At 44.7% G+C, this 17,431-nt stretch overlaps 1 protein-coding gene across 1 annotated transcript in view; it reads right to left on the bottom strand.

The window, feature by feature from the left end:
• The window catches only part of NIPAL3 (NIPA-like domain containing 3), a 56,591-nt gene that overhangs the window by 16,871 nt on the left and 22,289 nt on the right, over window positions 1-17,431 (bottom strand). The window contains exons 4-8 of the mRNA XM_011945595.1: window positions 14,065-14,133; window positions 12,075-12,246; window positions 9,044-9,103; window positions 4,678-4,823; window positions 1,091-1,187 (exon numbers count right to left, since the gene is read on the bottom strand). Coding sequence (XP_011800985.1) covers window positions 1,091-1,187; window positions 4,678-4,823; window positions 9,044-9,103; window positions 12,075-12,246; window positions 14,065-14,133 — 544 coding nt within the window. The remainder of the gene's footprint in view (window positions 1-1,090; window positions 1,188-4,677; window positions 4,824-9,043; window positions 9,104-12,074; window positions 12,247-14,064; window positions 14,134-17,431) is intronic.

The raw sequence follows: 17,431 nt of genomic DNA, 5'->3' as shown, positions 1-17,431 counted from the left end.
CAGGCTCCACCAGCCCTGACACCAGCCTGCTCCTCCACCTCTGTCGCTTCTCCTTCTCAGGAAGGATGGATTCCCCACAGCTCTATTTAGCTATAAATTTTTTTTTTTTTTAATCCAAGGCTTTAATTCACAATGTAGTTATATTTCTAACACATTAACATACATTGGGAGCCTGTTTGTGATAGAAAATGTTTCATTTTCTCCTCACCCAACCCTTAGACATTCACTTTTACTTGGCTGCTCAGAATTTGTACCCACTTATTGTGTTTAGAGAATGCACTGTGAAATGTAAAATGAGTTTTTATGGAAGATAGGATCCTACTTCTTTTTTTTTTTTATTATACTTTAAGTTCTAGGGTACATGTGCATAACGTGCAGGTTTGTTACATATGTATACTTGTGCCATGTTGGTGTGCTGCACCCATTAGCTATAAAATTATACACAGTTCTAGCCAGGCACCGCGGCTCATGCCTGTAATCCTGGCACTTTGGGAGGCTGAAGCAGGGGGATCACTTGAGGCCAGGAGGTCAAGGCTACAGTGAGCTATGATTGTACCACTGCACTCCAGCCTGGGTGACACAGTGAGACTGTATCAAAAAAAAAAAAAGGAAAAATTAATATGCAGTTCTAGCCTCAAGCTGATTCAGGAGCTATCTCTTCCACAGCACCCATCTTTGAATCCAGAATGAATTCCTAAGCTCTGATAGGTTTTGCATGGATCTTTTCAGGGCTCAATCACTGGGGCCTGTTCTACTTCTGCCATCTCTGAAACAACGTAACTCACTTCATCCTCACTCTGCTTAATTCTTCCTCATTGGAATTGTTATTGCCCAAACTTACATAACCTATGAATTTGGCTAGTTGTTTACTGCTATTTTCTCCCTGTAGATTGGAGGCTCCTGGAGGACAGAAGTTTGTCTCCAGTCAGCAGGGACCCAGCTCCCCAGAGCCACTGATGGAGACAGAACAACCTGAGCCAGTCTCAAGCAGCTTCTGTGTCCAGGGGCCAAAGCTCTGTAAACAAAACCCACATCTCCATTTGGTGCTTCTTGGTGGTGGCAAAACCCAATCATCCAGATGCCAACTTACCGAGTAACGCCACCAAGAGAAGAATCACGACAATGTTGTTGGCGTTCTTCTCCTTGTAGAAGTAGAGCAGCAAGCAGAACAGAATGATCTCCACCAACTGTGGAAGGCAGCGAGCAGGGGGGTCAGTGGGGACCACAGAGGTAGGCAAGAGCGGGAGACCCTGGTGGGCTGGGCTATCATCAGAGTCACAGGGTTGAAAGGGAATGACTGAGCTATGATTCAGCATTTCCCAAACTACTGTTAGACATTCGGGGGAAAGGGAAACACAGAGTGAATCTCTCTAATCCCTGGCTAGTACTGAGAAGGAATTCCCTTTTGTCCTGAGGCTGAAGCTTTGAGGGTGATGTGCTGCCCTCATGTCCACTCTTTCTTGGAGGGCCAAGATTCATCAGGCTGAGAAGGTTTCTTCCCACTCCACTGCTCCATGGATATCCCCATTAAAACAATGGATCAGTCCAAGAGGGAGACACTTGTTCACCAAGCTCTTTGGTCAAGAATAAGAAGTCAGGTGCAGTGGCTCACTCCTGTAATCCTAGCACTTTGGGAGGCTGAGGCGGGCGGGTCACCTAAGTCAGGAGTTTGAGACCAGCCTGGCCAACATGGTGAAACCTGGTCTCTACTAAAAATAGAAAAAAAAAAAATTAGCTGGGCATGGTGGCATCTGCCTGTAATCCCAGCTACCCAGGAGGCTGAGGCAGGAGAATTGCTGAGATTGTGCCACTGCATGCCAGCCTGGGAGACACAGCGAGGCTCCATCTCAAAGAAAAAGAGAATATGAGTATATACTCCCCGTGCCCCCAGCCAAGCTTCCAGTGTGAGGTTTAACAGAATAGAATGAGGAAGGCATGTGGAGTCAGGGAGACCTGGGTTTGAACTTGGATCTGCCTCTAAACTAGTTGTGTGACCTTGGGTAAGTCACTAACTTCTCTAAACCTTAGTTAACCCTGTGGGAAATAGGGATAAGAATTCTTTTTAAGGGGTCCATAATCACAGCTTACACTAAATGACGTCTCCTTGTATGCCAGGTAGTGTTCTAAGCATTTTATCTACCTTAATCTCATGAAATCAGCACAAGAACTCTAGGAAGCAGGTACTACCACGATCCCATGCATGACACAGAGGAATTTAAACCTGGAGAGTGTGGCTCCCAGGCCCATGCACTTTCCTGCTAGACCACACCGTCTGGAGATGGGCGGCCCAGTGCCTGGTGTTTAGAAGGTGCTCTATCAGTAGAAACTTACCATTAGATGATGGCAAGTCCAAGTTTGAGAAGCTCCCTCTCCTCGCATCAACAACTTGTCCTTTCCATCCCTTAAAAGCCCAGATATTTGCTAACACTTTCCCAAGAAGTTGAGCCAGCCTAGCACCCAGTGCAACTAAAGCAGAAAACTTTGACAACAGCCTGGTCCCATTTGTCTACCCCAAACCCCTTATCAAAGCTGATTTAGTATAAAAAACAACACAGAAACATTAATGGGCATTTTGAAACATTTAAAACATTCCTTCTAATTAGAGACCACTAAAACACAGCTGCTTTCATTTCCCTCTGTTTCTTCTTTGTCTTTGTTCCAGGGAATCCATATTTTATCGAGTTGTCATTATAGTCAATGCACAATTTTGGACTGGGCTGTTTTTAGTTACCATAAACAATCTTCATGTTGTGTGAAGTTGTCATAATTATCTTTAATTGCTGCAGAACACTTCATCAAGTGGATGTGTTGCCAGTCATCAACATTCCCAACCACTGTGCCTGCATTTGAGGGGCCCCAATTGTTCAGCCATTCTCTAAGATTCTTTTTTCCTTTTTCTTTTTCTTTTTTTTGAGACACGGTCTCACTGTGTCACTCAGGCTGGAGTGCAGTACTGTGATCATGGCTCACTGCAGCTTTGACCTCCAGGGCTCAAGCTATCCTCCCACCTTAACCTCCTTAGTAGCTGGTACTACAGGCACGCGCCAACACACCCGGCTAATTTTTAATTTTTCCTAATAGAGATGGGGTTTTGCCACATTGTCCACACTGGTCAAAAGTTCCTAGGCTCAAGCAATCCTCCTGCCTCAGCCTCCCAAAGTGCTGGGATTACAGGTGTGAACCACCACACGTGGCCCATTCTCCATGATTCTAAAATGAACGCTGGAATAGCACTGGATATTATATCATGAGATGGCTGTGCATATGCAGTGCCTCCCAACAGTCCGTGAGTTCTGTGGGCATGTCTCATTTATTTTTTATAACCATAGTGTCGAGCACACAGCAGACGCTCAATAAATATTGACTGAATTTGGTTTGGCCAAATCTCTCCAGCTGGCAGCACTGCCTCCTGGTCATGATGAAGTAAGACAACAGAGTCATTCACTGAGCACCTACCACGTTCTGGGTGACTTAAATGCTACTTCCTGCATCTCCCAATAGCAATTCTAAGTCCAGAGATTCTTGCCATTTTACAGAGAGGGAAACAGAGAAGGAAAGCGACTTGGCTAAGGCCACACAGCACTTAGAGGATTGAAGCCCAAGACTTCCTGAGTGAAAGGTCTGTTCTGGGGTAAAGCTTTGCCCAAGGAGATGGTCTTTTGCTCTGTCACCAACTACATGCCGGGGCTGGCTGCCAGTTGGGAAATGACACAGCCCCCATTTCAGGGGAAGTGATCCTCTGCCTTGTGGATAAACGGAGGAAAAAGGATGTTCCAGGGCCTCTAGACTCAATCAGAGACCAGGCTGTTTATGTCAGAGGAAAACAGTGAACATCTTTGTCGGCAGGCCACAGGGAAGGAAGATGGCACCTGAGGCCAGGCGGGCCCAGCCTTCAAATCCAACTCTGCTTTTATGGACTCTGAGCAGGTCAGCTAACCTGTTAGAGCCCTGGTTTTCTCATGCATCAAATGGGAAGAACACTTACTTTATAGGGTTAAGAGAATCTGAGATGATATATAAAAATGTATTTAGCACAGCGCAGGGCATGGAACGAGAACGTACCAATAGCTTTATCAAATACTGTAGATGTTTTCCTTAATCAGTTGATTTATAGACTTAAAATGGGATAGAACTGGGGCAGAGGACTGAGCTCTGGTGGAGGGGTTAGGAGACAAAGTTTCCCGTATCTCCTGGGCTTCTAACAGCAGTGTGATACTGGGGAAAAAAATAAAATAACATTCTTAAATTGTTTACAGTTTTAACTTTTTCTTCCCCTTACCATCAAAGTTTGAAATGGTTACTGCAGAAATTTTGGACAATTCAGAAAGATGAAGAGGAAATAAGACTGAGTCATAAGACTATCTCCCAGAGCCAACCACTGATGCAATTTGCTTTCCCATCCAGGCCTTCACAGATATATTACATGACCAAATCTATACCCACTTCTAAAAAGTAAAACTGGCATCAGACTATATAATGGTTTTGATATTACTCAGGACATAAATAAAACAAGCATTTCACCATGAACTGCATACTCTCCAGAAGCACGGTCTTTCATGCTGGTACAATGTGCCACAATTCACGGAATCCCCTATTGCTGGGTATTCATGTTTCTGGTTTCTAGGACTTGATCTCCCACCTGCCATCTCAGGGGGAAGGACTGGAGGCTTCTCTTACCATGTACAAAAGGAAAGGCCAGCTCACGAGGTGCTTGGTGACATTCTCGCCCGTCATCTTCTCGTGACTGTTGGGTGCAAATGTCACCAGCAGGTAGGTACCCACGACAGCCAAACCGCAGCCAACAAAGGACAAGACGTAGCGCCCTGCGGGGAAGAGGGGCTGTCACGGACTCATTGTAACAGGCCCGAGATACAGTACACATTCTCAGCCACGAAAAAACAGGCTTCTCCTGCAACATACCATGACCTGTTATTGTTTGTATTTTTGGTTTTTCTTTACTTTAAAAAATAAACGATCTTCCTTAATTTTGTTAAAAAAAAAAAAACTTAATGTAAAAAAAAAAACAAAAAAAAACTTTAATGAAGCATAACATGCATACAAAAAGTGCTTGAGGAATTTTCCCAAAGTGAACACACTCATGAAACCAGCTCCCAGATGGAGAAAGAGAACATGAGTCAGATCCTGAAATTTCTCATTTGTGAAACTGATCGCTAGACCCCACCCTCAGGGTAACACTATCTTGACCTGTAACAGCACTGATAGCTTTTCCTGGCTTTGTGCTTTATATGAATGGACCCATACAGTGTGATCTCTTTTGTCTGTATTCACTCAACATGTTTCTGAGATCCATCTGCGTTGTGGGGCACGGTGGCAGTTCCCTCGTTCTCACTGTGTATGGTGATCCACTGTGTAAATACAACACAATTTATCCATTCTACTGCTGGGGGGCATTTGAGGAGTCTCCAGCCTGGAGTTATAAAAAATTATGTTGCTGTGAACATTCTCGTACATGTCATTTGAGAAACACATGTATGCATTTCTGTTGAGTATAAAACGAGGGGTGGAATTCCTCCATAGGATATGTGGATGTTCAATTTGGTAGTCAGTGTCAAATGTTTTTCCCAAGTGGCTGTCGCAATTTACACTCCCACCAGTAGAGCAAGAGAGTTCTAGTTACATTCTTGTCAACACTTACATTTTGTCTTTTTCATTTTAGCCATGATAGTATTGCACTGTGATTTTAATGCACATTTTATAGGTAACATTTTAAAACTAAAATCATTTTATGGGCAAACTAAAAAACCAAATAAAATAAAACATAAAGGCTAACCTTCAGAGCTCAACATGTACCTTTTAAAAATTACCTCATCCTTTCCCAACTGGTTATTTAACCTAATGTCAAGGGAACTATATAATAGCTATATAACTACTATCAATATTCTACTCCAAAGACCTGTCAGAGACTGTTAGTGGTCCAGGTGGCATGGCTCTTGTCTCTTCCCTGGAGTCTTGTCACACTCCTATTGAACTGTGTAAGGCTGGTGAAAAGCCTCCAAGGTCCAGCCCAGCCCCAGGCAGCCAAAAAACAGCTGAGAGTTCTAAGCCACACTTATGGTGACCACAGGCCTCTGGACTTTTCTGGGATAGAACTAACTTTGCCTATTTCATCCCACTGTCTAGAGAAAATGTGATTCTATGTTAAACGCCTTTTATCTTTATTCTTAGTACTAGGCCTCATAAATGTAGGAGGTGTTCAAAAAATGGTTGTTGAATGGTTCAATGAATGAATGAGCCACGGTTAAGCTCAACAAAGTAAGTCTGTTATCTAAAGTTTTCTTCGGGCAGGGATGGGTCTTACTCATCTCTATACCTGCAGTGTCCAACACAGGTCTAGCACTGAGTGAATGTTTGCTGAATATAATGGAACTCCAGGTAAGACAGCCATGTTCAGCTGTGTAGGTTGCTTACTGCACAAGGGCACCTGGCTGAATGGGTGAGATGGGCTACAATCCAGCCCATGCTCTGCTCATCAAGGCTTGTGCCTACAAAACTACAGATGTCCAGAGGGGCCTTCTTTTTCCAAGTCACATAGTGTACTGCTTGCACTAGCATGGCTCTCATCCTAGGACTACCTAGAGTATTCCCAAAGGGACGCAAACTTCTATACTGGTCTTAGAACCAGCCCTAACCCCCCTGCCCCATCATTAAGACTATTGAAATTCAGTCTGTCATTTGGTCTTCTTGGCAGTAGCTCCAAAGTCTCTACTTTTTTCTTTTGGCAAAGTTCTGCTTTTTTTTTTTTCAGAGTAAAATTCTTTTCTTTTTTGGCCTCTTGGTCCCACCTTGATCTTATTCTATATCAGTGATGTAGAGTGGTCCCCAAACCTGGCTGTATATCCACAACATCTTGGAAATTTTCTCTCCCTGAAGTTCTGTTTTAAAATTTTTCAGGCGTACATTAAAGTTCAGAGTTGTATAATGAGTACGCATAGTCCCAACAGCTAGATTCTAAGTTGACCTTTCATACTTGTTTTCTCACATATCTATCCATCTCTGTATCCATGTATTAATCCATCTTATTTTTGATACATTTCAAAGCAATTTGCAGACATCAGTATACACTTCACCCTGGTGAGCTCTATAAGAATGCCAATGCCCCGGCCCCAGCCCAGAGCTCAGAATCTCTGAGGACAGAACTTGGGCCACCACCACCTCACTCCTCAACTCCTCAGTATGGCACATAAGGTCTACACATCAGCCAGTCCTCCACGTCTCCCTGATCTCACTCTCGCTTTATTCATTACCCTCTGGCTACACAGCCTTACTGAGACTGGACAAACCAAGCTTCTTCCTGCCTCAGATCCTTGCACCTGTGGCTCCCAGTATGTGGAAAACCCTGCCCACAGACCTGGGGATAGAAATCTCCTTAGTATTAACTGGATCTGGGCTTAAAAAATCATCTCCTTGTGTAAATTGATTGTGGAAGACAGTGTGGTGATTCCTCAAAGTCCTAGAGGCAGAAATACCATTTGACCCAGCAATCCCATTACTGGGTATATACCCAAAGGAATATAAATTGTTCTATTATAAAGATACATGTGCACATATGTTCACTGCAGCACATTCACAATAGCAAAGACACAGAATCAACCTACATGCCTATCAATGACAGATTGGATAAAGAAAATGTGGTACATATACACCATGGAGTACTATGCAGCCAAAAAAAAGAACAATATCATATCCTTCGCAGGGACATGGATGGAGCTGGAAGCCATTATTCTCAGCAAACTAATGCAGGAATGGAAAACCAAATACTGCGTGTCCTCACTTGTAAGTGGGAGCTGAATGATGAGAACACATGGACACATAGTCGGGGACCAACACACACTGGGGCCTGTTGGAGGGTGGGGGATTGGGGGAGGGAGACCATTGGGAAGAATAGCTAATGGATGCTGGGCTTAATACCTAGGTGATGGGATGATAGCACACGTTGCCCTATGTAACAAACCTACACATCCTGCACATGTACTCCTGAAATTAAAATAAAAACTGGGGGGAAAAATCACCTCCTCAGATAGTCTGACCCTGATCAGTCTAGGAAAGTGTTCCCATCTCCCCAGGCCCCAAAAGCATTCAATTTTCTCTGAAAAACTCACTACAACCTAAAATTATTTCATTTAGTTACTTGTTTATTGTTATCTCTCCCCTCCCCCAACACACACACACACACACACACACATACACACACACACACACACACGACTATAATCTCTGCGAGCAGAAGCCCCATCTATCCTACTGTTGTATCCCCAGCACCTATAACACAACATAGCACTTAGTAGGTGTTTTGGGGGGACGCTTCTTCTCAACTCCTTGGGTTTCCATGGGGAGAGACCTCCATTAAAGCGACACTTCTGCCTCTTGCCCTGTTGGTCTACATTTCTCAACTTGGATGGAGCTAATCTACTTAAAAATTAAACACTGGGGCTTTGATCTTTTTTCTTCCTTCTCTGGCCCAAACTATGTGAAGCCATAATTCTTGCTAAGTGTCTCCACTCTGTAAACCCAAGTGTTTCTTGGGGGGACCCACCCAAGGTCTGACTGGGAGCTGGAGGGTCCTGTGGGGAGAGTGCAAGGACATTCCCTTGGCTGCTCACCTAAGCAGCTTCATGCTTTAATCTAGCTCACCTAAAATGCCCTCATCTAGCTTTTATTAGGAGTAAAGCACGACTTCTAATCGCCTGTGTTTGACTCCCATTGCTTTAGAACTTGGTCAGGGAGAGAGGGTTTCTTTTATTGGGCCTCCTAAAATCCCAATAATAGATGCTCAAAATTGATCCAATGGGGTGGATAAAAGTCCATTTTCAAAAGCTTCACCGATGATTCTGATGTGTGGCCAGGCTTGAGAACCCCTGATTAAAAACTCCAGCTCTCAGGAGCCTGTTGAGGGCAGAACATAGAACCACAGAGGACAGCAGGAGGCAGATAACCTCTGAATTAGAGTGAACTGGTTTTACAATTAAAAAAAAAAAAAGCATTCATATAAAATTAAGGACACAGTACAAATCCCTGAACTTACTCAGAAAGTCTTTCGGTTTCCACTTTTCCTTGATGAATATGATTCCTATGATGGCACTAGCTGAAAAATGAAGCACAAAGACAAGGCAATTGAGGCTGCCGTCAGTGAAAGGGCATCCCTTCGCCCAGGCCTTCTGGGTGCTCCTTTGCATTGGAACTTGGTACTTCCTAACCTGTCACTCATGCTGCCAAGAGCTTGGTTCCTGTGTGATTCCATCTAGGAAAGGGAGGCTCAGAGAGGAGCTTTCCTTCCTGAGGATTTCCTACAAGGCCAGAAGCATTGAGTACCTGCTGGGTGACAGGCGATTTACACAAGTTATTTCTGGCATGTTCACCCTTCGGGGTGGGTACTCTCATTATTCCTATTTGACAAATGGGGACACTGAAGCTGAGAGAGGTAAAGGGCCCACTCAAGATCATGAAGGTGGTAGGGGAAGGTAAGACTTGAACCCAGGACTGCAGGAGGCCAGGGCGCTTACTTCTTCCACCGTAACACCCACCTCTGACATTTCTCTGGCTCTTTCCTCTTCCTGGCTCTTCCATGTTCACAGATGTACTCAAACACCCTTGGGACTGCCCAAAAGAATAGGGCTGGCAGTCACTGTGAACAGACCTGGATCACTCACTACCCTAGTTCTGCCTCTTCTGGCTGTGTGTCCTTGGATATGTCACTTCACCTGAGTCTCAGTTCTCTAATCTATGAAATACGGTGTTAGATCCAGATGACACCAGCTCATAGAATGTTAAATATTTTGTTACACATTCAGAAAACCATCCGTAGTTTGAAATCGGCCATAGTGGGAGTAATAACGTCTACACCATATAAACTGGCAAACACTACAAATCAGGTCTTCCTTTTCTCCTTTCCACCTTTCCATCTCTTTTCTCCATCCCTCTTTTTTTTTCCATCCCTCCTCTTCTTTTTCTTCTCCTTTGTCTCTCTGAGAGGTGGTTTACCAGCATACCATTGAAAATTACTTTTCTGAATGATAGGGGTAATTCAATGATATATGTAAGTCATTTGGTACACAGTCAATCTCAATAACTAAGCTAGTATTACTACTAAAAGTACCTGGAGCAGTGATGGTTAAGTCATAGATATCCAACAAGTGATAATCATTATTATTTTTAATATTACTCCTCACTGGATGACTTCAGAAGCTCTAGGGCCCCTTAATTCCCAGTGGCTGATATCTGAAGTTTTATCATTATAACTTGGCCTCTTTAAAAAAATAAAAGAATTTGGTTATTTGAACCTTATTAAAATTCGGAGACTAATATTTAAAGCACCAGTCACTTACTTATTTCTCATTGGGAAAAAGGTTTGGGAGCCCTCTGGAGATACCTGCAGTGGGCAGAGCAGAGTGATAAGGCTACAGGTATGATCACATAGAGGGGCCGGGGAGTAACATAACAGAAACATAGAAAATGGTCCGGAAGTAAGACAACAGGGACAGGCTGAGACTCTGGCAAACTACTTGCCTCAGCTAAAGACATTCAAATTACATTAAAAAAATACTGTGTGGGAAAAAACACACACCAACACACCATGTCTGAGGACCTCATTCACTTTGTAAGCTGTCAGTTCACCAACCCTGGTTAGGAAAAACAGGGCCTTATGACAGGATCAGGGAAAGTAAGTAGGTTTCTGCTCCTTTGCCAACTCCTGGTGATTGGTAGTGACTGTTGGAAACACTGAGAATTCTGAGGCCCCATCTCTGCTCTCTAGGAAGGAGTGCCATGATTGATTAATGATGTCTGCCTTGAGCACAGGAACGGAGGGGCACATAGTTACCATGCATCTGCCATCCCTTGTATAGAAGAGAACCTCTTAACTCAAGGAGGAATAAGACCCAAAATATGACTTTCCCCTTTAAGAGCAGAGAAGAGCATCTGGGCAGAGTAGTGCTTGCCAGTAAAATGGAAAGAAATATTTCAAAGCAAGTTCATTGTCCTGGCTGCTATGCACACAAAAAAGCTATTGTTCACTAATGTACTAACATCTTTTCTTTAAGAAGAAATTTTTTTTTCCTAATTTTGTTTTGCTTGTGTTCTCATGAACATTAAAGCTCCCTTGTCTTTTAGTTGGTTCAAAAGTTCTGAAACACTGGTTCAGTGATTATGGAAATCATAGAAAGCTGGCAGATGAGAAAGTTAATGGCCGGGTGCAGTGGCTTACGATTGTAGTACCAGCACTTTGGGAGGAAAGGCAGGCAGATAGTTTGAGCTCAAGAATTTGAGACCAGCCTGGCCTGGCCCCAAACCCTACAAAAGCTTAATTTGTGTTTTTAATAGATGGGGTCTAGCTCTGTCACCCAGGCTGAAGTACAATTGTGCAATCAAAGATCACTGCAGCCTCAAACTCTGGACTTAAGGGATCCTCCTGTTTCTGTTTCCCAAGTAGCTAGGGCCACAGGTGCACACCACCATGCCCAGCTAATTGTTTTTCTTTCTTTCTTTTTTTTTTTTTTTTTGTAGAGATGGGGTCTCTCCATGTTGCCCCAGCTGGTCTCAAACTCCTGGCCTCAAGTGATCCTCACACTTCAGCCTCCCAAGTAGCTGGGATTACAGGTACAAGCCACTGCACCCAGTGACAAACTTAATGTATCTTGACGGTGAAAAGGTATATGGGTTAAGGTTTATCTTCCTTCTTCTTTTAGAAATAAAAAGCAATCCTAATAAAGTTGCTGAATCTTAAACAGATCCTGGAGCCACACAGCCCAGTTCATATCCCAGCCCTGTTACTCACTAGTGTTATTTGGGGAAAGTAATTTCATTACCCTGTGCCTTAGTTTCCTCATCTGTTAAATGGGGATAACACCACCACCTTCCTCAACAGGTGGCTGGAAGATTAGCAGAATTAATATCTGTAAGCACTTACAGGGCCTGGTGTGTCTGAAGTCCTTTGTATTAGGCTATTACTATCCAAGCTAAAGCTGGTTTGTTCAATGGACACCTTTGATCCTGGCAGTGGCACTCTGGTCACACAGCTGGGAGCACCCCCGGGGAGGGTGGGGCAGCCCTGGTCTTACCTATCACGGAGACTGCGCTGAGGGGCACGATGAGTGACAGCGGTGCGAAAGCGTAGGAGGCAAACACACCCAGCTCACCCAGAAGCATCAGGAACAGGCCCAGCCACCATGTCTTGGTCTTGAAATAGGCCCGGGGATCCTTGGAGCCTGCCAGGCGGATGTGGCAGTATTTCTAGAAACCCGAGAAATAATGTAATTTGCTCATATGTTTGGGGGAAAAAATGCTATGATGTATTTTAATCTACCCTAAATCTACCCCCAACTTGAAAATAAATTGGGAAGACTTGTCAGGTTCTTGTGGAGTCCTGACTCACAGACGAGTAAAACAGTAGGGATCTAAATACTAGATGGTTATTCTAGGACAGTAGTACTCCAACACGCTGGGAATTCTTATAAGCCCCTGGGAAGCTCTGACAAAATACCCGCCTGGGCCTCATCCTGAGTCAGTCTCAGAGGTGTGGGTGAGCCCGAAAACAGGCATTTCTAATGCACGTCACAGGCAATGTGCAAGTCTCAGGGTAGGAGCCATAGTCTAAGGATCCCACTTGGCCTGGCCCTTGGGTCGACCTCCTCCCTTTCTCTGCAGTTTCCAGGATTCCTCATGTTTGGATGCCCAAGTGTATGGCACACTCCTTCCTGTCTACATGGCAGTAGCTCTCACTGGGCAGTTGTGTGGGTATCAGTGGACCTTGCGCTCCCTGGGGTGGTTACATGGCTCAAGCATGGTCAATATTCTTTTTTGGAGAAATGTGAACCTGTGACATGGAAATTGAGGTGGTAACTAACAGGCTAGAAAGTCACGTTGACTTAAAGGACCAAGTCTGCCATTTGGGGAGGATCATGATGTGGGCTGCCCAGAAGCAGATAAATAACCAGAGATGCTGCCCCAGAGAAAGAAGAGAATGAATCATTCAAGTAGCTAAGAGACCACATGGTCTCAGCGACACATGGAAACATACACATCCCAGAGCTGAGATGCATAGGGTACAGGTGAACAAGGCACATGCGTGTGCCCACAGGGATCACAGTCTCCTGCCTGCTCCAGGGCCAGGGAGAGCAGTTCACTGCAGGCAGAAGCTGGGCAGTGCTGGTGGAGTGAAGCCAGCCAGTGTGCTGTGGGATTCATCCTGTTAGCAGGTATCAAGTCTTATTTGGGTTTCCCAGAAGCAGTCCCTGAGACAAGAACGTGGAGCAGGTAGTCTGTACGAGATGATTCCAGGGAGCTCAAGTAAGGGAGGGGGAAAGTGAGGCAGGGAACGGAGATGAAAGGTGGTTCATGAGTGAATTAGTCCCGTGGGCAACTGTGGCTCAGTCCCACAGGGGCCGTCTGAAAAACCCTGTGAATCTCACCTTAGAATCATCCTAGCAGAGGATAAGAGCCTGGGCCTTTTATTCCCTGCCTCCCACCCCTCCTGGCAGAAGGCAGCTTCCAGGGGCATTAACTGTCCCACTCTCCCAGTGTAAACCCCAGTTGTGCCTGCATGCCAGTAGCACCAGTTCCCTGGTGCCCCCATGAGAAGCTCATTAGCTATCAACTTGCTTCACACCACAGCTGCTTGTGAACTCAGACAGGCCGAGGGGACCTGGAGGTCAGTAGGGGGGTCCCCAGCAGCTGTACAGAGCATCCCAGAGGCTTGTAAGTAATGAACAATGCTGTAATTAGAGTTGAATTTGACAACACTATGGTAATTCCAGCAGCTATGTGGCAAGGCAAAGAGAGGATGATACCAGAGCCAGGGAAGCTAGCAGGAGGTCACTGCAAAGCCCAAGGAGAGACGGTGAGGACCTGGCTAGGAGAGCGAGGGCGGGATGGAGTGGGGCCACCAAATCAAGAGAAATCCTGGAACGGCCTACAAGGTATTGTCCCAGGTGCAGCCCAGGGACGGAGTAGGCAAGGCCCTGCAGAAAGGAGGCAGCTGGACCTGGATAAGACACCCTGACTTATCTGCCGTGTCTCTGCCCCCAGACAGTGCTGGTGACTGAAACTTACCTGGAGGTTAAGTGCAATGCTGACCACAAGGTGCCCAAAGATCGCCAAGAGGGCGCCGATCAGGTTTTCCTGTAAGGAAAGTTCACAGGAGTAAACATGATTTGGGCACAAGCCGGGGGCCCCAGGACACTTTTGACACTCAACCATTTGCTGCCCCAAAACAAAACCAGAAAAACAGTATTAGTGACAGAGCCACATTCCAGACCCACAACTGAAATTTTACTACTCAAGATTAATCTGGCTGCTTTGCTAGTTTATAAAACGCTGTCCTGAATTGGATACTTTGGTGGCCCAATCACACTGACCTGACAAGGTCAAAACCTGCTGTGCTATTCCCTTTAAAGTATTAACTTGCCGGCCAGGCGCACTGCTCACGTCTGTAATCCCAGCACTTTGGGAGGCTGAGGCGGGTGGATCACGAGGTCAGGAGATCGAGACCATCCTGGCTAACACGGTGAAACCCCGTCTCTACTAAAAATACAAAAAATTAGCCGGGCGAGGTGGCGGGCGCCTGTAGTCCCAGCTACTCGGGAGGCTGAGGCAGGAGAATGGCGTGAACCCAGGAGAGCTTGCAGTGAGCCGAGATGTGCCACTGCACTCCAGCCTGGGTGACAGAGCGAGACTCCGTCTCAAAAAAAAAAAGTATTAACTTGCCATCATCTTGTGCAGAAAAGCAACATTCCAAAATCAGAATTTACAAGAGAAATACAGGCCAGAGAATACTTTTTGCTATCTTGTCAACAGAGTCTTCAATTTCCCAGAGGGATTTCAATGAAACTCTTTTAACTGGCTCACTTGCTTAGGGCATTTTCAATTATTCAATTTATAAAAAGTTAATTTACATCACCTATGAGTTAGGTTCAGACTTCCTGGCATGGAATTTTTTACTTTATAAAATGATTACCAAACACATATTCATTGTAATTAGGAAATACATATAGATAATAATAAATTAGACAAGGTAGCATGAGAAAAAAATGAAAAATAAAAATAACAATAACACCAAAACCATAATAGAAAAGTCACCTTTAATTCTATAACCCAGAGATAATGACTATAAACATTTTGGTTCTTATTCCTGCAAACATTTTCCCGTCCATAAATTTACATATCAATGGAAATGTTAATTTACTTTATAAAAATAAGATTACCATCTGTTTTATAATCTGTTTTTCTATTTAGCATATTGTGAACACATTTCCCTGTCAGGCATACCTAATTTGTCATTTTTATTAAATGTCAAATAACTCATTATTTTTGGATGTGCCATATTTTATATCATAGCTTTGCTATTACTGGATATTTAGGTTGTTTCCTTTATTATTAATTTTTCATTTAATTTTATTGTAGACTCAGGGGGTACACGTGCGGGTGTGTTACATGGGTATATTGTGTAATGCTGAGGTTTGGGTTTCTAGTGAACCCATCACCCAAATAAGTGTACACAGTACCCAATCGGTAATTTTTCAACTCTCGCCCTCACCCCAACCCTTCCCTGTTTTGGAGTCCCCTGTGTCTATTATGTTTCCTTTTTAAAAAACAATGCTGTGATTGAAGAGCCTAGTGCACACATTTTTGTGCGTTTGTCTGGATTAGTCCCTTGGGACAAATTCTTATAAGTGGAATTGCTGGGTCAAAGTGTACTAGCATTTAAACGACACTATAGTGAGTCCCCAGTACACCTTTTGGCCTTATTCCACCACTGAACACCAAGGAATGCTCTATGCTGGCCATTGCTGCATCCTCCTTCCCAGCTTGTTCTCTTCCCAACCCCAGCTGGCTCCCCTCCCTGGTGAAATCCTGCCCATTCTTCAAGGCATGGGACAGGCCCTAGGGAATTGGCAGTTAACAAGACAAACAGTCCTCACTGTCATATGTTCAGTCCATCTGGAAAGACAGATAACTAGTAAGCTGCCCCGCAGTGGCCAGAGCTGGCCGAGGCTTCCTCCTCAGGACAGAGTCAGCAGTAATAGTGAAGTCAACCCACCCTCCTTACCTCTCCTAGATCGCGGGGCTTAGAGAGCTGAGGGCAGGTCTTCCCTGAGAAGGGGCAGTTGGCCAGGGACAGGCGAGGGCAGGAGGACCGAGAGGGAGGCCCACCAACTGAAATCACCATGGACAGTTGTCCTTAACTTCTCTCCCAACAAGGCTCAGGGCTGCCCCAGAAGGGAAAAACGTGGAGCCAGGGGACTCCAGTCTAGTCCCAGCTCTGCCACCGTGACCTTACCACATCTGAGATGTGCCCCCACGTGGAAAAAGTCAGAGCTGGGAACTGATTCTGACTCACCTGATGAGCAGCAAGATGGAATAAAGCCACCTGCGGGCAGAACACGTCCTTCCTGTAGGATCACAGGATCTCAGAGCTAAAAGGCTTGCTGGAGACCTGCCCAGCCAGGGTTCCCCCAGCTGAGTTCCCAGAGATGCTAATGGGGTTCCAAGGCAAGAAAAGCACCATGTAGTTAAAGGCAATGTATCCTCTACCCACTGCTGGGAGGCCCCCAGAGCATGTTAGAGGCTCTCAGAGGAGTTTCTCCTTGTCTCACTCAGGCTCTCAAACTCATTTGGCTCTAGAACTCTTAACTTGGAATCCAGCCATGGGTGTCTGGAGTAAGCATCTATGACTCTCACTTGACTAACATTTTAATCCTTTCCTTTTCTTCTGATAAAGGGCACTCTGATTTTGCTGGGGAGGACTCTTCTCCAACCCCTCCCCATTGGACAGAATCTTATTGGAACTGTCATTCCCAGTGCTCCATCCTCCCTAAGACATCATGGCCCAAGTGTGACCCAAGCCAGGCAGGCCAGAATCTCTTTCTCTGGGATCCAGATCTTGGACGGAGAAACACAAGGGCTGAAGAAAGGCTGGCTCCCTTCAGCCCAAGGTGAGGCCCCAACAAATCATTAGTTGCTGCTCCTCAGGACCCTGGAGCCATCCTCACTCTGGACTTTCCTGAAGCCAGGAATACCCGGTCTCTTGCTTAAGAACTTGTTTCTGTTACTTGCAACTAAAAAGCTCAACAGAATCAACACTTGGGGAAAAGCAGTTTGGGACATATTTATTATTAGTCCAACTTCTCATAAACATGGGTGAGGTTTTTTCTTCCCCTTTCTTAGAGGCATGGCTTTGGTGGACAAAAAAGGGAATCTGCTTTTCTTTTGTAAAAAGAAATATGTTATTCAAATTTAGTTTTTTGAAATAAAACGTTACCACAAAACTAATTATTATAAATCTAACAAATTATATTTACAAATATAATGACTCTTAGTTTCAATATTTTAATGCTCCTTGCACACAAAAAAATTAGCTTATAACTTTCCATTTAAAAAGTCAATTATAGAACATCTGCTTCTTTTTCTTTTTTTTTTT

Source organism: Colobus angolensis, unplaced genomic scaffold, assembly GCF_000951035.1.
Source record: "Colobus angolensis palliatus isolate OR3802 unplaced genomic scaffold, Cang.pa_1.0 Scaffold240, whole genome shotgun sequence".
NCBI lineage: Eukaryota > Metazoa > Chordata > Mammalia > Primates > Cercopithecidae > Colobus > Colobus angolensis.
This window is presented reverse-complemented; position numbering and strand designations above follow the sequence as displayed.